Here is a 22,931-nt window from a genome sequence, read left to right as displayed (position 1 = left end):
AAGGTGGAAATAGGGTGGCAGTTGCCTCCCTACCCCCTTTGACTTCTGCTCACACAGGCAAGGTCATAAGATGCAGGTCTTTGCTTCAGCAGGGCTCCAGAGCCCGTTCTCCAGACCTCTGGGTGTCAAGAGGCTCTTCTGGTGGGGGAAGAAGTTTTTGAGTCTTATCCTGTAGCCAGGATCGTGTGTTCTTGAATTCAACAGCACTAGAGGTGGCCTCAGAGGCAGGTTCCTTGAAGGGTCAGGTCTGCTGTCACGAGGTGTCATTCCTGTAGGTCTTGTCTTTTGCCTGCGCCTCCAGCCCCTCCTACTATTCTGTAAGCACCACACCTAATTCCCTGTATTAAATCCTTCCTGTCCAAAGCACGTGCAGTGCTTCTTTCTGACATAGAATGCTAATCTGCACACGAGCATCAGGCACGAGCTCAGGCAAAGAGAGAGCACTCAATAAATGTCTGTCGAATGAATGAATGAATGAATGGATGTAACAAGGAGTCCTATATGGTGGTCTGGGGAACAGGAACAGAGTGGGAAATGGTAGGATCTAAAAGATGTGAATCTGGTGGCATCTACAGGCTGGGCCACGAGTGGTCGCACCCCCGACGCTGCCCCCCAACTCTGGCCACTCACAGGGGTGCTCGTGCTATCCTTCCGCCGCTCTGGGATCTCAGCCTTGTTGGGGTTGTGGGCGCTGCTGACCATGGGGCTGGAGGGAGGCAGCCCTCGGCTCCCACTGCCCGCGGCACTGCAGCTTGCCTTCCGGCTTGGCAGGCGCTCCTCTTTCAGCTCCGTCTCCCCTGTGCTGGTCGGGCTGCGCTTGGGGTGCAGGGGTGCGGGGGATGGGCCGCCTGGTGGAAGGAGGGGACAGTTAGGGCTGGTGTCACCTGGAAAAGCCAGAACCTACCCTGGGTGATCCTTGGGAGCTTAGAACTCCTTGCATTAGTTGCGATCTCTGCAAAGGTCATTCTGACAACATCTGCCAAAATTACACACACACGTATACTGACCGAGAAACTCTACATAAATGACATGATGCACGTAGAGGGTATGCACTGCATCACTCTTTTTTAAAAGGCCCAAAGATTGGGAACAGCCTAAATGCCCTTTAATAGGGGAATGACTATATAAGCCAAGAAAGGTCCACATAATGGAATGCTATACAGTCATTAAAAAAAAAAAACCCAAGAAAGCTCTTTATGTTTTTTGTTTGTTTGTTTGTTTAAGCTGAGCCATCCTGCTACCGGTTGCAGCTCAGTGGCTGCTCAGCTCGGGCCGGGAATCGAACCGCTGTTGCTCAGAGCTCAAACTCTTGAGCAAGCTCTTAACCAACTGAGCCACTTGGCCGGCCCAAGAAAGCTCTTTATGTAACAATAGAGTGATCAAGATTGACTGCAAAGAAAAGGCAAGGCATAAGGTCTACAGTGTATTATCATTTGTATAAAAAGGGAGGAAAGTGCATATCTTATATGTGTCTATTTATCTATATCTCCTTGTTTATATATGAATATCTCCAAAAGGCTATCATTTGTATCAAAAGGGGAGAATACATTATATTGTAGTATATTTTATGTTAACATAGTATTTACATCTTTATATGTCTCTTTTCTTTCTGTCTTCCTCCTTTTCATATCTGCCTCTTTATATATTTATAAATGAAACCTGTTCAAAGAATTTATATAAAAGCAGTAACAGTGGTTGCCTCCAAGGAGAATGGGGTGGGGGTGGGGGGTGGTGGCTGGGTAGAAATGTGTCACACGAAAATGTTTTTACTGTCTGCCCTTTCCGTACTATCAAATTTGAAGCATGTGACTTGTTTTAAATTCAAAAACAAATCTGGCCCCTTAGAACATCTTAGGGATTTTTAGAAATGTGTTCTAGAACTGCAGACACTCAGAACTTCTGCATGTTAAATCCTCATGAACCTCAGTGGTCAAATGTCCCAGAACCATAATAAAAGTTCTGCAGTGATGTCAACAATCCAACACTCCGAGAACCCCTGGAACCCAGAAGGTCTCCACGTGGGGGCTTTAAAGGGTACCATGTTCTAGCCCACAGGTTGGCAAACTTTTGAGACGGAAGAGCCGCCAGGGGTCAGCAAACAGCAGCTTGTGAGCCACTGGTCTATGTGGCTTCAGTGAAATGAAATGAAAAATGAAAATAAAACTATCATAGTTTCATTTATAAAATTTTTAAAGGGTATTAGTCACATAATGGTGATTATGTAAAAATATATTTATGGCTTTCGAATAATTTTTAAATTGTTGTGAGGGACAGGACTGGCTCTTCCAGGGGTCGGCAAACTTTTGAGATGGAATGTACCCAAAGAGCCGCATGTGGCTCGCGAGCCGCAGTTTGCCAACCCCTGTTCTAGCCATAGGATGTTGGAGTCACAAGCTTCTTAGGACTTTCTGGGCCAATCTTGCTATCTTATGGGTGGGGAAAAGGAGACCCAGGGGAGGGGAATGACTTGACTATCCAGAACCCCATACTTCCTGCTTAGGGCTGACGTTGAGCTGCCTGATACCCCTCTCTCCATACAAGTGCCTCTCCCAGAGTAAAGAGCTTCACCCTGGAGAGAAGGGCTGCAAAATTAATTATAAAGGAGAGTTGGAGGCCACCCTGGCCATTCCTCAAACTGTTAAACATAGAGTTACCATATGACCTAGGTATTCCACTCCTAGGTATTTCCCAAGAGAAATGAGAACATATGCCCACACAAAAACTTGTACACAAATGTTCACAGCAGCACTATTTACAATAGCCAAAAGGCAGAAACAGCCCAAATGTCCATCAGCTGATGAAAGGATAAAGAAAAAGGGGTTTATCCATGCAATGGAGCATTATTCGGCAATTAGGAGGAATGGAGTACTACTAATCCATGCTAAAACATGGATAGGCCTTGAAAACATTATCCTAAAGACAGAAGCTGGACACAAAAGGGCACATATTGTATAATTCCATTTACATGATATGTTCAGAATAGGGAAACCTATACAGACAGATAATAGATGAGTAGTTGTCAGGGGTTTGGGGCGTGGAGTGGAAGGAGGGTTGGAGGTGGATGGCTAAGGGGTGTGGAGTTTCTTTTCAGGGTAATGAAAATGTTCTAAAATGAACTGTGGTAATAGAGACACAATTCTATAAATATGCTAACAACACTGAATTGAACACTTTGAATGGTATGTGAATTATATCTCGATAAAGCTGTTAAAAAATAATGGAGAGGATTAACATTTGATGAGGGTGTAAGAAAATTCCTGGAAATTTCTATGCATAGTCTGTGGTGGTGCCTATTTATTTTCTAAAGGGGATAAGATATCTTCAGTTATAAAATGTGTCTGTCCAGCACCTTTCCACTAGTAAGGAAGGGTCTCCCCTCATTTCAGCATGGAGGAAAGTCCAGAGGGCAGGCTCTCAGCAGCCACTTTGTACAATGTATCCCTCCTGTGTCTCAATCACAGTAGATTAATCCCAACTGGACCCTGTTATCAGCGCTCTCTCCCTGACAAGTGGACGAAGGAGATTCCAGCTACCATTTGGGCTGGTCTCTAAAACTGAGATGTAAGGAGTTGACACATTGGGACAAGATAAGGTAAGGTAAGTGAGAGAGAAAGGAAAAACCAGGTGAGCAGACAGGAAGCAAGACACAGAGAGCGTCTGTTCTGGGTCTGGCTGCTTTTTCCGTTTCTGATTCCTCTCTGAGCCTGGCTATGCGTTCCTGCCTCCAAGTTCCATGAACTGTCCCTGCATGTTTATAAGAAATTCTTCCCTTCGCTGTAATTGGCTTGAGCGGGTTTCTGTTGCTTGCCTGCCCGAGATCCCTGACATAACACAGGGCTGAGGCTTTGGGGCCAGGGATGGCACGTGGGGTTGCTGAGCCATACTCACAGAAGTCACTATGCCTGCGCTGGCGATGGTAGGTGGAAGAGGAGCTCCGCTGCCCTTTGCTGTGGCTGGTGCCTTTGCTGGAGCTTGTCCCATTGGTGGTGTCGCTGGGCGCCCGCACCCGTGCCAGGGCTAGTGCTGGGGCACCCCGGTCCCCACCCTCCTGCAGGACGACAGACAAGGAGCCTTAGCTCCATGTTCTCTCTGCCCCAGAAGTCCCTCCACCCCAGGCATTGCAAAACCCAAGTGTCCCTAGCACCTTCTGACCTCAGTCTTCCTGCCCAGCAGGAGGTAGGTGGCGGTCACTTCGTTGTACTTCTGGTTGGTCAAGGCCTCTTTGATTTCTTCCCGCGTGTAGCCCATACCCACCATCACCTCTGGGAGAGGGGGGATGGAGAGGCAGTTCAGGGTCCTGAGACCCTTCCCTTCCACACATTTCTGTATCACATTAGCAACGCCGGCTCTTTGGCCTGTCCAGTACCCATTCTCCCTTTTGCCAGGAGTACCCCGATTTTCCTTGGAAGAACATTCCTTCCCAGCTCAGATCACCTGGCTGACTCTTGCCTGCTCCAAGTCCCGCAGGCATATGACCCAGCTCTGGCCAATCAGAGTGTTCCATCCATACGGCCAGTGATTGATTGGTTCAGAGCAAGCATATGACCCCAGTCTGGCCAATTACGGCATTCCATTTCCAAGGCCAAACTGATTGGTTTAGGGGTAGCCGATGGGCACCAGCCTAGGGCTCTTAGTAGTACATTAGGAAGTGTCTTCTCTTCCTGATGGGGTATCCAGGCCACTAGAATATACTGTCGCTAGCTTGCTCCTGGGAAGCGGGGTTGGGGGTAGGGTGGGGTAGCAGGGGAGCTGCCTGGGAAAGAAGTCACCACATAGAAGAGTCCCAACAACTCTCTGAGCACTTGAATCCAGCTGGGTCTGCAGGCTGACATACCCTGGCATTTTCAGTTATGTGAATGAATTAATTTATCACTATTAGGTTAAACCATATTAAATTGCTGGAATTGACAATTGCCATAAAAATGGCAATTTCCTATGGGTCAACCTATTATTATCTGATTTAAGCCAGAATGACTTGGGTTTGCAACCATCAAAGTCCTAACTAACTCAGCCAGCTCTGATGGTGGCCTCAGTTTCCTCAGCTGTAGAATAGAGGGTTACTGGATGGTTCCTAAGGGGCTCTTCCAAGGTTAATACTTTAGGGGTCAAGTGTTTGAAGGTTCCCGGCTGGAGGAACTGAGACCAAAGGAGTGGAGGGTGAGGCACATGTCAAGGTGAGGGCTTTCCCCAAACATACAGATTACCGATGACTTGTGACCAAACTCCTCTGCAAGTGACCTGTGACTTCTTTTTGTGTCTTCATAGTCAAAGCTAACACACATCAGCACTTGTTATATGCCTAATATAAAGTGCTTTACGTAGATTAACTCATTTAATATTCATAACAACCCTACAAGATAGGTTCTATGATTACGCCATTTTACAGATGAGGAATTAGAAGCACAGAGAAGGGAAGACACTTGTCCAGGATCACACAGCTAGAAAGCAGCAGCACAGGGGTTGGAGCCCAGACTTCTCCGCTCTCCCTAATTGCCTCGCAACCTTCTCTGATGCACTGACCAAAAACAGAGTTGGTGCTAGGAAGCTCCTACCCCTGGCTCCGTGGCCCATGGGGCTGAGGAACTGGGACACCTGTGCTCCCTGACCCTCACCGATTCGCTTGGTGTCCCCAAAGTCCTCCTCCGGCTCTGTGTATGGCTTCAGCTCCTCACCCTCATAGCCGATGTTGATCCATTTGTCTTTCATGATTTGCTGCAGGAATCAAAGCAGGACAGGGAAGGGGAAGACAGATGTCAGAAGAAACTAGGAAAAGTACAGCTTCGCACCCCCTAGGCAGAACCCCAGGTGGGGCGACCTGTCCTGCACCCCCCCACCTCCAAGGCCTAACACCCCAGGATCAAAGGCTTCCTGAGAGCTAGCACCGCCTTGCCCCACCCCCACCCCTCTGCTGGAGCCTCCTGAAGCCACCCTCCTGCACCCACATCATCTGGGTCCCCAGCGCCCTGTAATCATCCCAGGAGCTCATTAGCTAATTACTGGCATGGCGGGGAGTGGGCGAGGCAGTGTCAGGACAGGCCCAGGAGCCTTTTCCTGGGCTGCCCGGCTCCCCACCTTCCAGCAGCAGATCTTAGGCAGGTGGGTATGGTAGAGGAAAGGTGCAAGGCACGAAGGCTGCAAGGGGGGCTTACCTCGAGAGTACAGCGTTTAGCTGGGTTCAGCACCAAAAATCTCCGCAGGATGCTCTCACAGTCTGTTGACATGTAGAAAGGGACCCGGTACTTCCCTCTGAGGACTCTTTCCCGCAGCTCCTGGAGGGACAGGGTTACTGGGGGAGAGGTCCACCCTTCCTCTCCACCCATTACACACACACACACACACACACACACTCATCTTTGTCTCAATCCCGGGACAGAAGTACCAGAAGCTCTGAGTCCCAGCCCCGACGAGGTGGGCAAACCCCACCACTCTCTCTAGACCTCAGTTTCCCCACCTGTAAAATGGGAACATTGTACTAGATGCAGCAACTTTCCAAAAACAAACATACTATTTTTAAAGCTATATAAATTTTCATTCAGAGGAAATCTTACAGAGAAAGTGAATTCTATAAGCCAGGTAAGGGGGGGTGAGTCGGCCTCTGGGGCCTCAGTCTCCTTATCTGTAAACAGGGATCCCAGCACCCACTTCGCAGACTAGGGCGTGAGTGAATTTATAGCCGTAAATGCCTAGCACACACTGGGATCAGAGCAAGGGCTATTTAATTAGGATTCCAACAGGGGAGGCGGGTGGAGGACCCTGCCCACCCCTTTTTCTCCCCTTTGTACCTTCCCCACTAGACATGCCTGTCTTTCCAAAAAACTATGAGCTTTTTATGAGGGGCCTGCCAAGGCTGTAAATTCCATGCCCTGTGGCCCAGAGGACCAGGGAGGGCCCCTTCCATCCTGAATAAAGAGTGGTTACCAGAGAGGAAGGGGGTGGGGGGAGGTAGAAGAGGGTAAAGGGGGTCAAATACATGGTGATGGAAGGAGGCTTGACTTAGGGTGGTGAACACACAAGACAATATACAGATAACTTATTATAGAACTGTCCACTTGAAACATTTTATTAACCAATGTCACCCCAATAAATTAAAAAAAAAAATAACCAAGAGGAAAATGTAGAAAGAGAGAAAATGGAGGAGAGGGTGAACGAGGGGAGGGGGTGTCTGGGATGAAGCCCTCTGCCTGAGACTGGGGCTAGCAGCTCTGTTCCAGGCCTTCTCCTACATGGGCTGGGGAGCCTCCTGGGTCCGCAGATCATTACAGCCTGAAGGGTCGTGAATATTTCATAATAATGAGTATCGCTTTCAGAGCACTCGCCCCGTGCCGGCGGTGTTCTAAGTGCTTTACACATATTACATCTGTGTTCGCGACAATGCTGCAAAGCGTGTTATAATGCCTGTTTTCCAGAAAAGGAAACAGGCCTAGAGAGGTCAGGTCACTTGCCCTGGAATTGTGCAGCCAGAAACTGACAGGGTCTGGGTTCAAACCCAGGTAGTCGGGCTCTAGGGCCTGTGCTGTGTAACCACTGCACCACACTGTCTCTATCACATGAAGGTGCCATCGGGGCACTGTTACCATCACCAGAGCTGTCCCCAAACATGTCACCCTCATTAAATGCCAGGTTCCGGTAAAGGGCTTTACACACCCAGTCTGGCTGTAAGTGGATACTCTTAATGTCCCCACCGACAGAAGGGGAAACTGAGGTTCAGAAAGGGACGTGTCCAAGGTCACTCAGCAAGGAAATGACAGAGTCGGGACCTGCCCCCAGCTGTGTCTCCTTTGCCCAGCAAGGCCTGAGGTGCCTGGTGGGGAAACCACAACAGGGGAAGGTGACAAAGTCCTGGGGCAGTTGAGTCACTGGCCTAGACTCATGAAAAGGTCTCTTGGCTTCATGCTTGGGGCTCAGCAAGATTATTCTGCGATAGTGAGCACTTTCCTGCCTCATCTCAGCCAGTCCTCAGATCGCTGCTACAAGGTTAGTACCTTATGGTCCTCACTGAACACAGGGGGAATCTGAGTCTCAGAAGGGCCGGCTGCTCAGCCGAGGCCGCTGTGAACAAGGGGCCCCCTCCTCCTCCTCACCCAGTCTCTGCTCTGATGGCCTGTCTCAATAATGACCTCCCTGACCTCCTGAACACTGAATGCCACATAAGGAGCCCAAGCAGATGCTGGAGCAGGAGGAAAAAGAGCTACCAAGGATGTTCTTGGGACGATACCTGAGTATGGACCATGGGTTAGAAACCAGGGCTGCATCAACTCTGGATTTCCTGAGTGTGATGGTGGACAGGAAAATGCCCAGGGCTCAGCAGATACCTGCTATATGTTGCTTTTAAAAAAGAACACTGTGGGGCCGGCCGAGTGGCGCGATGGTTAAGAACTGGCTTGGGACGCCAGAGGGCCCCGGTTCGGATCCCACATATGAGGGTCAGTGACACTGCCCTCCACAGCTAAGATGCTGAACAACAGCTCAACCTGGAGCTGGGCTGCCAGGAGTCGCCGGCGACGGCGTAGGCTGCAGCCCCTGTGGCAGTGGGTTGCCATGGGCTACTGTGTGTAGCCAGCAGCCAGCGTGAGCGGCCAGCAGCCAGCGTGAGCGGCCAGCAGCCGCAGTGAGCGGCCGTCCAGAAGCCGGCGACTGATCTGCCTCGCCAGAGAAGAGCGCAATGATGGTGCCAACTTGGGCCAGTGAAGCAACATCCTCCACAACTGACTGAAGAACAAAACAACAGCAACTTGTCTGTTCCCCTTCCCCCAATTCCCCAGCGCTGTTCCCATCCCCAAATTCCCTAATAAAAATCTTTAAAAAAAAAAAACACAAAGAACACTGTGTCTACAGCTAACTCCCAAATGTTCCATCAATGACGATGACCACAGTGATACCATGAACATATACAAACAGATGTGACAAAAGAGGCCACATGCTAGCGACTGGCGCATCTCCTGAAAGGTACCAAGTGTTTTTTGTTTTAGCCTTACAACTTTTCTATAGACGGGCAATATTTCAGAATAAAAAGCTCAAAGAAAGAAACTTTCCACCCCTTTTATGTTTTTTCCCCCTGTAGCACTGGCCAGCATCTGAAATAATATATTTTGCTTATTTATTTGGTTTTCTGCCTGGCTCAGCTGCTGGAATGTCGGTCCATGAGGGCAGGAATTTTTTAGTTTTAAGTGTACAATTCAATGGTTTTTACTATATTCTCCGAGTTGTGCAATCGTCACCATAATTTTAGACCATTTCATCACCCCCAAAGAAACCCTGTTCTCCAACTTCCCCATCCTCCCCTAGACTTGGGCAACCACTAATCTGCTTCCTGTCTCTTGGGATTTGCCTATTCTGGACATTTCATAGAAGTAGAATCATACAACGCGTGGCCTTTTGTGATTGGCTTTTCCTACTTAGTGTGGATTACCCATGGTGCAGCATGTGGGAAGGCAGGGGCTTCTGCCTCTCTTCTTCACACAGTATCTGCAAAACCTGGAACAGCCTGACCCATCGACGGTGGGCAACAAAAACGTATTGAGGGAGTCGTGATTTGAACTCCAGCCCACCAGCTGCAAAGCCTGTGCCCTGAACCCCAACAGTGGCCCACTTGGAGATGTGGCCATGGAGACCTGGGTCCTGCCTGACCTCCATTTTGCCATATGACCTCAGGCCAGCCCCCCAAATCTGCAGAGGAAGTGTCCGCGATGAGGCCCAGAGGCCCTCCTCAGCAGAGTAAGACCCCCGTGCCAGCCCCTCCCAGCACCTTGAGGTTGTGCCCATCGAAGGGCAGGGAGCCGCTGACGAGGGTGTACAGGATGACGCCCAGGCTCCAGATGTCCACCTCCGGCCCATCGTACTTCTTGCCCTGGAACAGCTCTGGGGCGGCATACGGGGGGCTCCCGCAAAACGTGTCCAGCTTTGATCCTAGCGTGAACTCGTTGCTGAAGCCAAAGTCAGCTATCTTGATGTTGGCCTCTGCGTCCAGCAAAAGGTTCTCGGCCTGGGAGGGCAGGAGAGGGCAGAGGGTGGATGTGCACAGAGGACAGCAGCACAGGCTCTGGAGCTGGTCCACCTGACTGACTGTGGCCCAGTCCCTTATTCCCTGTGTGACCCCGGACAGTGACTTTACCTCTCTGGGCCTCAGTTTCCTCATCCACAGAATGGGGGTAATTGCAGTCCCCACCTCACAGGGTTGTTTGAGAATTAAGTGAGTGAATCTGTGTAAAAGACCTAGAACAATATTCTGTGCCCAGTAAGTGCTATATATAAGGTTAGCTATTATTACCCACGTGGTCTGCAGACCTGGGGTTCCTCAGGCCATCTCCTGTCCCTCTCCGAGCCTCAGTTTACCCAGTAGGAAAAAAAATGAGCGCTGACTGCTCAAGACCCATTAAAATGAAAACAATAATTTTGTCTAACACTTATTGCGTACCTAGTATGCACCAGGCTTCATGTACGATCATTTATTTTACAAGAGTGGCTGCAGAAAGTAGGGTTAAGAGTACAGATTCGGGAAGAATCCCAGCTTCAAACTGTAGCTCCACCACTCACTCACTGTGTGACTTTGGGTGGGTTGCTGGACTTGCCCATGCCTCAGTTTCTCGATGTGTAAGCTGAGGGTAATCATAGCACCTGCCTCATAGGCAGTTGTGGGGTTAAGCGTCAAGTGCCAACCACAGCACATGGGATGTAGTCAGCACTCAGTAAATGCTTCATATTGTTATAAGGTTTGGTCTGTTTTTGGAGGCATGTGTTCTTAGAATCGCCATTTCACAGGCGAGGAAACAGGCTCAGGGAGGCCACCTCATGTCCACTGCAAGAAAAGTGGCAAGGCTGGCATCCAAGAGGCCTGGCCTCCCCACGGCCTGAATGAGGAAGAAGGCTCCAGCATCCTGCCTCTCCCAGCTTGACCGCAACTTGATGCACATATCCACCCTTCAAAATGTTGCCCATCCCAACCACAGCACTTCCTTAGCCCAGGCCACCAGCATCTCTGGCTTCCTCACCGTCTCCCCACCTCCTGTAGTATTTCGGTATCACCTTTCCCCATCTCTGACCCAACAAAGGGACAGAACCCACAGACACACGCTCCAGAGAGTTCTTGCCCAAACCTCAATCTGGTGGCATCTCAAGCTGGCTCAGGGGTGACATTTCCCTTCATGGTATTTGAGGTGCCACAGGCCAGCCCCATCCTCACATCTAGGTTGGTCCCCCTGGTGCACTAGCCAGATCCTGAAATCCCTTTCAGCCACTTCCAGGACCTTCCACCAGGGGGCATGCCTCCTCCAGGTCGCTCCTTACAAGCCTGGCAACTTGACCCAGCACCTTAAGAGATGCTCCCTCAGTGGGCAACATGGGGATGTCAGGACAGTACAGAGAGAGGAAGTGTTTAGAAACTTCTACAGCAACTTGACAATAGAATTTTATGTTTTTTGAATCTAACAACAATTTTAAAAATTGGGCCTGCATTTTGGACATCTTTCTTTTCCATTTCATTTTATTGTGCGTTACAAAAGTACCTGTCCACAATGGGTTGGGAACTGAAAACACTAAAACAAACCTGGTCCTTCACTCAGGAAGCACTACCTTAAGAAGCACTTCCTTAAAGCACGGGGCCTGGCTGACTGACACATAGTAGGTGCTCCAGAAGTCACAGCCAAGACTTGACTGGGCCACACAAATGTTTATCACTCTGGTCTAAGACAAGAAGTCTTGAGATGTGAGGTTCTCTCTGGGTGGGGGGTGTGAAGCAGGGACCCCAGGACATGAAGCTACTAGAGAGGGCTGCCCCTGTTCAGCTTGACCCGGCCGCAGGGTCCAGGCCTACTGAGTCCCTTCCCTGCTGGTAGCCCCAGGGTTTTCTCTCAAAGGTCCTTCTCAAGTTCTAAGACGCCTGGGAGTCTCAGACCCTGGAGACAGGGTGACTCTGAGGCTCTAAAATCTCAATTCTCGAAGATTCCTGAATGTTCTGAAGTCTGAAAGATGCCAAGGCTCTGGAGGTTCTGAGAGTGACAAACTATCTCATCCCAGTGACCTTGTCCAGTACACGTGTAACCGTCTGGGCCGTTCCAGGACACTTTGTTTCTTTCCCTTTTGTTTGCTCCTCCTGACCTCACCCCCGACCTGCTCCCCCATCTGCTGGCCTTGCTTTTGTCACAAAAGACTTGGGAAAAAGTCAAGGGACCCTGAATGCTCAGGGAGGAGCAGGTGGAGAAAAGGGGGGAATATGGTGGCGGGTTCAAGGGAAGCCCAGGGGACTGGAGGTGGGGCTGGGGATAAGTGGGGGTTCTGGGGGCTGAGCTGGGAGCTCACTGTGGGGTGGGGTGGCTCACCTTTAAGTCCCTGTGTACAATGTTTTTCTGGTGACAGTAGTGCACAGCCGATACAATCTGGGGGGAGCAGAGGAGAGAAGGTCAGTCACCTGTGGCCCCCAAACTCCTCAGCCTCCCTCAGAGACCCTGTGAGCCCATTCATAACCCAGCACCGGGACCTAAGGCCTCCTCTAAGCACAGACTGAGAGGCTTGGGCCTCACACCCCGATTCAGTCACAGCAGGCAATGCTATAGGGACCCGCATAGGCAAAAACCTCCCCCCAGTCACCCAGATTATTAGAATTCCCTCCTGGGGCCGGCTGAGTGGCGCGATGGTTAAGAACTGGCTTGGGACGCCAGAGGGCCCGGTTCAGATCCCACATGTGAGGGCCAGTGACACTGCCCTCTAAAAAAAAAAAAAAAAAAGAATTCCCTCCTGACAGGGACAGAGGAACCAAGACATGAGGACCAGCCCCCTCCGACTTTCACTTCTGGAAGCATGCATGAGAATGTCGCATACCTGTCGATAGATCCATGGCTCCAACACACCAAGGCTTAATCCCCCCCCCCCCGCCCTGTATAACTGTGTCAGAGCCACTGGACAGTCCTGGACTGACACCCTCATTCAGGTGTCTTCACGCATCAAACCCTCACATCTCTATTCCCTCTTACCAACACACCTGGGCACCCTCACACCTGCGTGCCCTCTTACATACCTGGGCGCCTCACTGCCACATGCCTGGACATGAACATACCTCATCCACCTGGACATCCTTATACCATACACTCTCTTGTCCACCAACCTACATAACCATACCTGGGACCCCTCGTGCCGTCTTACACACCTGGGCATCCGCACTGCCACACATCTGAAACCACATGCCCTTTTACCCAACACACCTGGACACCCACACACTTGTATGTCCTCTTACCCACAAACTTACACAACCACACTGGGCGCCCCCCTCAGCCATACATTCAGGCTGCCATGCACACTTTTACCCACACATCTACACACGTATATACCTGGGCACCCACATAGCTATTTCCCATACATCTTCCAGTCCACACTCCTACACTCACATGCCTTGGCACTCTGGCACCTCCAGGTACTTAGCCACACTACTACACTCTACACATACCCTCACACCCACACATCAGACACATGCACCTTCCTGCCTGACTCACCTAACCAGCTGGACACCTGCACATCTACATCTGGATATCCTCACACCTGGGTATCTGCACACCCATGAACGCCCAACTCTCCACCTTTACCCGTATGCAGACTTAAGCAGCGCCTGCCCCCCCACCCCCACTCCCCTCATGGTACAATCCAGACCCACGCCCAACAATCAGGCTCATCCCCTGGGACCCAGGCACCCCTCCCAGCCCCATCCACAGCCATGACCCCAACCTGTCGGAACTTGGCTCGAGCTTCCTTCTCCTTCATGCGGCCATGTGACACGAGGTAGTCAAACACTTCTCCTGCAAGGTAGAAGCCAAGGGAGTCAGGGGGGGCCTCACCCCCAAGAGAGGGCGGGGCGGGGAGGGGAGGGGCCTCACCAGCACTTGCATATTCCATCACCAGGTACAGCGTCTTCTCAGTCTCGATAACCTCGAAGAGCTTCACTGCAATAGCCAGAGGGTAGGCGGGTTATGCAGGAAGCGATCTCCCACATTCCGACCTGCATTCAGCAACTATGCGGACATGCTGACATGCTGACCGTAATACCCCTTACTCAAGAACATTCAGGGGCTCTCTACTGATGGCAAGATTTTCCCAACTCCTCAGCCCCACGTCACAACCTTTTCTACTTTCTCACAACGATGTCAGCTCCATGAGGCCAGGGATTTGAGTCTATTTTCTCCACCACTCTGTCCCCAGCAACTGGCACGCAGTAGCCACTCAACAAATATTTACTGAGTAAACAAATGAATGGATGGATAAATGCTGCAGCCACATCCAGGCCAGGCTAAATCCCACTTCTCTCCCTAAAAAGCCCCCTCTCCCCCCTCTGCCTAGTGATAATGACAATGATAATGATTGCTATTGATGACAACAGCTCCCACAGCTCAGCTCTGTACTAAGTGTTTTGCATGCATGATCTTTATGCAATCCTCACAATGACCTTGATGTAGGCCCTCTTATCACCCCCACTCCAGAGGAGGAAACTGATGCTCAGAGAGGTTAATGGACTTGGCCAAGGTCACAGAGCCTGCGAGCAGCAATACTGCTATGAGAAAACAGGTCTTTCTATTATAACCACCAGTTCTTTTGTCCCCGACTCCTTTCCCAAGTGCCCACTCCCTTCCCCTTCTCACCGATGTTGGGATGGTTTAGGCCCTTCATGATGCGGACTTCTCGGAACAGCTGGAAGAAAGGAAGATAGAGAAAAATAAGAGTGGGTAGTCCAAGGACCCTCTCCTCAATCTTGCCCCCACCCCGCTCCCTCTCCCTGGGCCTCACCTTCTGCAGGCTGCTGGGATTCAGCTGGGTTTTGTCGATGATCTTGATGGCAACCTGCAAGTGGAAGAAGGCGAAGGGGGGAAGGTCAAAGTACCACAGGCTCTCAGGCTGGGCAAGGTCCCCTAAATTGGATCACCCTGGGACGTCCTTCTTTTTCTCCCTCACATAAAGCCCTCAACCTGGGCCATTTTTAGTGGGTGGGGTATCTGGGCCTCAGGACCTTTGCACATGCTGTTCCCACCATGTCCAGTGCTACTCTTATTTCTACAAGGAAATATCCTCTATTCCACAGTGGAGCCTGATGGGACTGCTCCAGGGGCCTGTGTGAGGGTGACCCAAGAACTTGAGGGGGTCCTTTGTGAGAGCATCTCAGACCATTCATCTGTCACATCTTTGTTTTGAATGCACGAACTGTGGAACAATAAATAATAACCGTCGCTAACATTTACTGAGCAGTCACATGTGCCAGACCCTGGTCTACGTGCTTTACAAAAGAGAACTTCGAATCCTCATTACAAACTTAGGAGTGCTAGAATTATCTCTTGTTTTACAAATGGGGAAACTTAGCCAAGGTATGTGGCTAGTATTGTGGGCTGGAATCTGAACTTATGCAGCCTGACAAAGTCTACTTCTTAAACACTTTAAATATATAGTTTTAAAAGAGCTTTGAGGTAGTCATCATGGGGGGAACATCAGAATATTACTAAATTCTCTTTGCACTTATTTTACAGTTAAGTTTTAATTTTGAATTACACGTGGGCTAGAGCACTCTAAGGTTCTCAATAGCGAGGGGCCTTTAAAAGTCTTACTCCAGCTCTAGGTCTTTAGTTTTCCCAAAGGGTTTTGGGGTCACCCCCAACCATCCCCACATCCAGTGAATTACAGAATTCTTCCCCTGGGAGGTCCTATTCCCTTAGAAGCCAGTCCTCTCAGAAATCCCTGGAATCCTGTTCAAGACCAACATAAGGGGAGCTACGTGTTCTTTGTGGGGGAGAAGGTCCCTTGGCTTTCCTCGTATTCTCACAAAAGGGTTTTTAATCTTTGTCAAGCATTTTGTATGCCAGTATTGAGACGATCATAGGGTTTCTCTCCCTGAATCTGTGAATGTGGCAAAATACATGAATAAATTGTGAATCTGAAAAGAACTGTGCATTCCTGGGATAAACCCACCTTTGTCATCACACAGCTTTCTTTGATTTTGGTATCCACGTTCATGTGTGACGCTAGCCCATAATTTCATTTCTTATCTGCGTTTGTGGTTATCAGCGAACCAGCACTTAAAATCAGTTGGGCAGAGGAACCTCCTTCTTTAGTCTCTGGAAGTACTGGCATAACACTGGAATGTTTGGTAGAATTTGCCCATAAAACCACTGGGGCCTGGTGTCTTTTGCGTGTACGGCGTAGACAGTGTGAGGGCAGGAGAGGGTTCGTCCAAGGCAGGAGAAACCACTTCAGTCATGTGCTCTAAAACTGAAGGGAGTGCGGAGAAGTCATGAACCCACCCACCAATCTTTTTTTCTCCATTAAGTGTGAGTTAGAGGTGTCATATTTAGGTCCCAAGGTCTGTGTGGGCGGGCCCTTTCTACAATGTTGCCATACTCTGCCAGCTCTGGAAGGGAAGGTGGGGAGAGTGTGTAATTGAGAACACAGATGAACTTCTTGGTTCTCATCATCAGAAAACGGAGGCAGCCCAGGTTCAGACACAAAAGCCCCATGAATTCTTAGAAATACAATGCATGGCTCTGCCTGTGATTTGAGATTTCCTGACAATTTCAGGGATGCCTGAAATTGGTTCTTTTCTGCTACTTGGATTGTTCTGGGAAAATCGGAGATATTCTGATCTGCCCCAAAGAGAGGCAGGGATTTGCCTGAGGTCATGAAGCACAGTTAGGGCCAAGCCTGACCGGTCACATCCCACCTCCCTCCCACAAAGCGCCTGTGCTGTAGGATTCAACCCTGAGCCCCACCCCATGCCCTCACTCACCTCCCGGCCGGTGAGGATGTGCCGGGCCAGCTTGACTTTGGCAAAGTTGCCCTTCCCGATGGTCCTCAGCAGGCGGTAGTTGCCCACGTGGGGCTGCTCCTCGGGACAGGAGGCGATGGAGTTCCGGCAGCGGGCACCCAGGGAGCGGCTGGACCAGGATGGTCCCTTGTCTGAGGAGCGGCCACTACCCAAGGTGCCATGCTGGGTGGGGGAGATGGCATGTGAGCGGTGGGCAGCGCCCGTCCGATCCTGCTTTCAGTGGAACCCAGGGCTGGGGAGGTTACCTCTAGCCATGGCCACTTTTCAAGCCCAGGCCAGGGGAAAGCAAGATGCCTTTGGGTCCCCCACCTTTTTCTACAAAAAGACGCCTCCAAGATCAAAGATGCTGGGGCCCCCCAACTCTGCAGCATCCAGTGCCCCAAACATTAGGCCTCTTCTTCAGCCCTCCCTGTACTTAGTCTACCCCCAACTTTGTAACCCCAGCTTTGTGTTCTAACTATTGGAACCTCCATCAGCTCCATAATATTTTATTCTAAATGCTGCATCCTTAACCCCTGTCAACGTTGACTGGTCCCAACGCTCCACCCCACCCCTCACTGCCTCCAACATCCTATTTTCTCCATCATTACCCCCATTCCAACCCCCAAATTCTACTCCAAACCCAAATGTCAATACTGTATTTAATTCCCAGTTTAGTGCCCTTAACATCTTCTTCCGATCCCAAATTTCAACTCCAAACACAGTCACCAACAGTCTTTCATTTTGCCCTGATGTCATTCTAGCCCCGTTGTTACCTTCCTTCTGTGGAAAACACTGTTGCTCCTCGCTCACCCCGCCCCCCACAAAACACTGCTGCTCCATCAGCACCCTGACTGCTGTCTCCCCCATCATCACTCCTATCTGTCCCCGATGTTCTGTTCCTGCTGCCCTCTCTCACCCCCACAGGTGACCTGCTTGCTTCAGGCTGCCCTGTCCTGATTGTGAGCCCCCGGGACGGTGCTTCCCTTTCAGGGCTGGGGCCCAGGGTGCTGGCGACAGAGGGAGCCACAGGCCCCAGCCAGAAGGCTCTGCTCAGACTCTGTACCCTGCAAAGGGAGCTGAGGAAGAGAGAAAGCCAGGCAGGCGACGAGATGAGGGCCCAGGGCTGCCTCTTGGAGAAAAATTGCCAGGTCACTTAACAGTGATGATGACCAATAGTTAGTGAGCGCTGGCCATTAATGCATCATCACCCCCATTTTATAGGTAGGGAAACTGAGGCCCAGAGCTGGGATCTGAACCCAGACGGCTTCCCCCAGAGTTGATGGTCCTCAACATACCATATGCCTCACACGCCCACATCATTTTTATTAAGCAGCCTTTACTAGGGCCAAGTCCTGGGCTAATAAGCATGTCGTCTACATTTCATTCCCAGAGTCCTTGAGGACAGCATCTGCCCCCTCACATTCCAGGGGAGAAACTGAGGCTTGGGGAGAGGAGCTGCCTTGTCAAGGTCATACAGTTCATTCACAAAAGGCAGAAAGATCATGTTCTCCACATGGGACAGAAAACAACCACCCCTGCTGAAGCCCTAACCACTGCCCTTCTCCCACTATGCCCTCACCCTGCCTCCGATGTGGGTCCAACTATGACCTGCATTCCCCAGACAGAGACCCCAAGGATGAGGCAGGGTAAATACCTTGTCCAAGGTCACAGGGCAGGTAGAGCAGAGCACCGCGGACTCCAACCCCCGGGCCTGCTGACTCCTGAGTGCTGAGCTCTCACAGCCCCAGGCCTCCTCCAGGGGAGGGTGGGAAGGGAAGTGGAGATCCGATAAGATCCCCACTGAGATACCCGGCTAGGAGAAGAATCCCCATCAGGTGGCACCAGGGGAGCCAAGTGGGGGTGGACTGGCACCCCAACTATAGGCAGCGTAGCTGAGGGACCCCTGCAAAGGGCAGCTGGGGCAGTGGGTGACAAAGCCCCCAGGGGCCGGGGGCGGGAGCTAAAATTGGCACCACCAGCTGGCCCCGCTCCCTCCCGCCCGGCTGGCGCCCCAACACTGGGCCTGTTGCTAGGGAACCTCCAGAGAGGCTGGGGGATGGGGGGCCTGGAATTTGGGGTGGGGGAGCATGACCCTACATGGCTGTCATCATGGTAATGAGCTAGAAGGGGAAGGGGCTGCAACTTCAGATTCCAGAGGGAGAGAGTGACCCCTGCCAGGACCGACAAGCAGGTCTCACACACTAGAGTTGGGAGAAGAGGAGAGAAGGGGATTAGACCTCCCCAAGGCCCCACTATGTACAAATCTGAAAAACAAAAGGAGGAAGTGCTCACATGAGCCCCATTTTACAGATGAGAAAACCAAGGTTCTGAGAGGAGAGGTGAGGTCACTTGGCTGAGGTCATACAGCTAGGGAGGGGAAAAAACTAGATTTGAACCGATGCTTATCTGAATAATCAAAGTAGTAATAATAATAATAAATAACAGCAGCTACAATAGGCCTGGCCCTGTGCATTTTACTCACATAATCTCCTTGGGTCCTTCAAACATCTCTAACAGGGAGGTACCATCATTAACCCATATAGAGATAAAGAAACCAAGGCTCTGAACAGGGAGTGGATCTGTAAGCTCATTCAACAATTGTGAAGCCCTGGGTTGAGAATCCACAGCCATCTGACTCATATCCACAGTCACAATAGCATGAACATGTGCGGAGCGCATCCTGTGTGCCAGGCTTCACCGGTATCATCCCGAGTAATCCTCCAAGGGACTTGAGGGATCGTCCCCATTTTTAAAGGCAGGAAAGTGAGTATCAGAAAGGGAGAAGCCTTAGTTGGAGAACACAGTGCAAACCAGCTGGCAGCGCCAGCATTTAAACCCAGGCCTGTGGGCTCCTTGGCACTTCCTGTAGTGACTAGGGGTAAGTATCTCACTGTAGACTCCAAATCAGAGTCTGGACTATAGTGTGATAGGTGGAGGAGGTGATCTCTGTGAGGGAGGGTCCTACAAGATGAAGGGGCAGAGATATACCTCTCTGGTGGGGATCTGGGGTGAGGAGTGCTGGGGGGAGCAGGGACCTCGCAGAAGGCCTAAGGAGAGGGACAAAGACCCTAGCTGTGGAGGAGTCTGGCATTGGTTGGTGGGAAGGTCTTTAAAAGTGCTGAGGGCAATCAGCATTGTTCTGGGCTGTGGTGTAGGGACAGGGAGCCTGGGAATAGTAAGAAGGGTCCAACCCATGGGGCAGAAGTCAGGGGGCCAAGGATCCCTGGGCCAGGTGCCGGAGGAAACTCCTAGACGTCAAAGAAGGGGTCTTATAGGAGCAGCCCTTGGAACCAGAGAAAGGTCCAGAGGGCCTGCAAGTCCTGGGCAAGAAGCTTCCTGGGCAAGGGGCAGCCCAGGGGAATAAAAGCTGAGCCTTGGGGTCAAGGGGGCTAGAAAGTTGGAAAGAATGCTTCCAGAAGACATGCCTTAAGAGAAGAGGGCTGAGTGGCAGGGCAAGACCAGGAGTCTTCTCGAAGGAGGATCTGAGGTCAGGTGGTGTGAGGTGGGGAAGACTTCCGAGGAGGGGGCTTCCCTGGGAGGCCAGAGATCCACCAGGAAGAGGGAGGCCAGACCCCAACCAGGAAGAGGGAGGCTCTGGGGCAGGAGAAGGGATGGGGACCTGGGGATCTAGGGGACGAGATGGTGTCCCGTAGGAAGGGCCTGGATGAGGAGAGGATCAAGCGGTTGGGAGCTTGGGAAGGGGGCTTGCCTGAAGCTGAGGCGTTGACACAGGGAGGATGAGGCCTGGAGTCACACTGGTCCAGGGCTTAGCAATGCAGGACTGGGCTGGGGGCCTGGAAGTTGGAGGCCAAGGCTTCCAGGGAGAGAAAGAGACCAGAGAGGGTCCGGAAGCATATAGGGGGACCCAGGGTGCTGGGAATCCAGGGACAGGACTGCTTGGGAGATGGGGCCCAGGCCTGGGAGTGGAGAGACCTTGAATAAGCTAGAAAGGGCCCTGGGCCCAGGAAAGGTGGAAACCAGCTTCCTGTGAGGGGGTGCCCACAGGAGCCAAGAGGGGCAGAGGGCTGGGAATGAGAGGAGGGGGTCTCTTGGGGAGCCCAGACCCAGATCCAGCGGGGAAGGCCTGAGTCAAAGACAGGACTGGGGCAGGCCTTCCTATAAGAGGACCAGGGCTGGGCCTTGGGGTCAGGAGCCCTGCAAATCCGGCAGAGGGCCAGTGGTCGGATGCCGGCAGCCTGAAGGGGAAGGGGCTTAAGAACACACCAGAGAAGGGAGGGGCTCCTGGAAGACAGGGGAGGGGGCTTCCTGGAGGGAAGAGACCCAGGCGGAAGAGGTCCGCAGAGGGACCAGAGCGGGGTCCCGAGAAAGGGGCGCCCCCAGGGGTCGGGCTGGGCTTGGAGTGGGGGAGGGTCGAAAGGCCTGGAAGTCCGGGCGGGGGTCGGGAGGTGGCGAGCCGGGCAGGGCCCAGGAAATAAGGGTAGGGGCTTGCGCAGCGAGGGGCACAGCAGGGCGAGGGGTTCGGCGGCTAGATCCGGCCGAGGCTCCCCCAGGGGCCGGGCCGCACTCACCGTATCCGAGTTCCGATCGTTGCCCGGGGCCAGCGCAGTCCGCGAAGACATTTTCTCCGGGTCCCGGGGGACTGGGCGGCCGGGTGGGGGGGGCAGGGGTGCCGGGGTCCCCTCTTCCCCTCCCCCCCCGCCGGCCTGAGGACGCGAGCTCAAAAGCTGGGCGCCCTGGACACCCGGGTTCGCGCCGCGGGAGAGGGGGGCAGGGAGGGGGAAGGAAGGGGACGCCGAGGGTCCTAGTGGCCCCGCGCAGTGGAAGCCCCGGGCGCCATAGGGGCGGCGGGCAAGCGGGTTGGCGAGCGGGGGCCGGGGAGGGGGCGCGGAGCCGGCCGGGGCGGCGGCGGAGGAAGGCGGTGGAGGGGTCGGGGAGGAAGGGACGTCAGGGGGAGGGGCGGGCAGGGCGGGGCCGCCGAGACCCCGCCCCCTGCCGCCGGCCCTTAAAGGCGCAGGCCTGGGCGTGCTGGCGGGAGGCTCTGGAGGCGGAGGCAGGTCTGAGCGTGTCTATCCGTAGCATGTTCTCACAGGAGAGTCGAGACTCACCGGAAGAGAAGAGGAGAGAAACGCCAAGGCCGAGCGCCAGAGACACAGAGAAGGACATTGAGAGACGCAGAGATAGGGAGACACCAAGAGAGACAGAAAGACAGAAACAGGGAGAAACGTAGAGAAAGAGACACACCAAAAGACAGAGATACAGAGAACAGAGCCACAAAGAACGACAAAGACTGAGAGATCCACACACGGAGACAAGAGGTAGAGACAGAAAGAGACACAGAGATAACACACAGAGACGCAAAGACCTGCGAAGAGAATGGAGATAAAGAGAAGAGGCAGAGGAGCCCCCAGAGGCAAGATGCAAATGGCGCTATCCACTTTTTCCCTACCAGCCCACCCTGTCCCTAGTCAGGGGGCCCAGGAAGTTCTTGGGGACATTGGGCTTAGGGCGGTGGGGGATGGTGTTCTGGGCGGAGCCACTGCAGAGGAGTGCCTTGCCTCTCTAGCAATGTTGCCTCCCGTCTCCCAGAAAACTCTAGGCCGCAGGCTTGTGGGCTGCAGTCTCTTCTCCTCTGCACCCCAGCTGGGGCCTGAGGACTCTGTCCAGCTCTGTCACTCAGGGCAGACATTTGCCCTCTCCAGGCCTCAGTTTCCAGGCTATAAAGTGAAGGTGAGGATTCGTATGTTGCCTCCCTGGCAGGGCTGAAGCAGATGCAAAGGAACCTGCAGAGCTTGGCTGCCACCCGGATGGGCCAACTGAGACCAGAGAGGGCAAAGGCTTCGCTGAGGTCACCCAGTGCTGTAAGGACCACCCATGACCTCTAGACCAGAATTGGATGAAGGAAAGAGGGTCATTGCGTAGTCCTGGCCCCAGGATCACACAGCCTTTGGATGGGGTCCATGACCTGCCTGTCTGATCATCTTCTTGAGCCCCAGTTTCCCTTTCTAAAAAATGGGTGTTATGATAACAGCAGTGTGTTGGAGCTGGCTCAAGCCAGCTGATTGTTAAAGTCTCAGGAAGTTTGGAACTGGTTGTTAAATAGCCATTATTAAAAATTAAATTATGCAAACATACAATTAAATACATTATATTTAAAACAAAAATAATAAATACTCATCACATCCTAATTATTTTACTACTATGT

The 22,931-nt window shown here is 52.0% G+C and overlaps 1 protein-coding gene across 4 annotated transcripts in view; it reads right to left on the bottom strand.

Annotated features, from left to right (window-relative positions):
* The window catches only part of MARK4 (microtubule affinity regulating kinase 4), a 30,046-nt gene extending 8,374 nt beyond the window's left edge, over nucleotides 1–21,672 (bottom strand). For 2 of the 4 annotated variants that reach the window (XM_019629528.1, XM_019629530.1), the window contains exons 1-14: nucleotides 21,298–21,649; nucleotides 16,748–16,948; nucleotides 14,764–14,817; nucleotides 14,619–14,667; nucleotides 13,860–13,925; nucleotides 13,711–13,781; nucleotides 12,315–12,371; nucleotides 9,746–9,982; nucleotides 6,380–6,451; nucleotides 6,150–6,269; nucleotides 5,613–5,712; nucleotides 4,153–4,262; nucleotides 3,889–4,048; nucleotides 631–848 (exon numbers count right to left, since the gene is read on the bottom strand). In XM_019629528.1, the coding sequence (XP_019485073.1) occupies nucleotides 631–848; nucleotides 3,889–4,048; nucleotides 4,153–4,262; nucleotides 5,613–5,712; nucleotides 6,150–6,269; nucleotides 6,380–6,451; nucleotides 9,746–9,982; nucleotides 12,315–12,371; nucleotides 13,711–13,781; nucleotides 13,860–13,925; nucleotides 14,619–14,667; nucleotides 14,764–14,817; nucleotides 16,748–16,948; nucleotides 21,298–21,348 (1,566 nt within the window). In that variant the 5' untranslated portion in view covers nucleotides 21,349–21,649. Of the gene's footprint in view, nucleotides 1–630; nucleotides 849–3,888; nucleotides 4,049–4,152; nucleotides 4,263–5,612; nucleotides 5,713–6,149; nucleotides 6,270–6,379; nucleotides 6,452–9,745; nucleotides 9,983–12,314; nucleotides 12,372–13,710; nucleotides 13,782–13,859; nucleotides 13,926–14,618; nucleotides 14,668–14,763; nucleotides 14,818–16,747; nucleotides 16,949–21,297 lie in introns of all 4 variants that reach the window. The other 2 variants (XM_019629531.1, XM_019629529.1) reach the window with 1 other exon arrangement.
* Nucleotides 21,673–22,931: the final 1,259 nt, after the last annotated feature.

The sequence above is a fragment of the Hipposideros armiger genome, unplaced genomic scaffold (assembly GCF_001890085.2).
Source record: "Hipposideros armiger isolate ML-2016 unplaced genomic scaffold, ASM189008v1 scaffold_859, whole genome shotgun sequence".
NCBI classification, from domain to species: domain Eukaryota; kingdom Metazoa; phylum Chordata; class Mammalia; order Chiroptera; family Hipposideridae; genus Hipposideros; species Hipposideros armiger.
The sequence above is the reverse complement of the archived record's forward strand: the minus strand, read 5'-3'. Positions and strand labels throughout refer to the sequence as shown.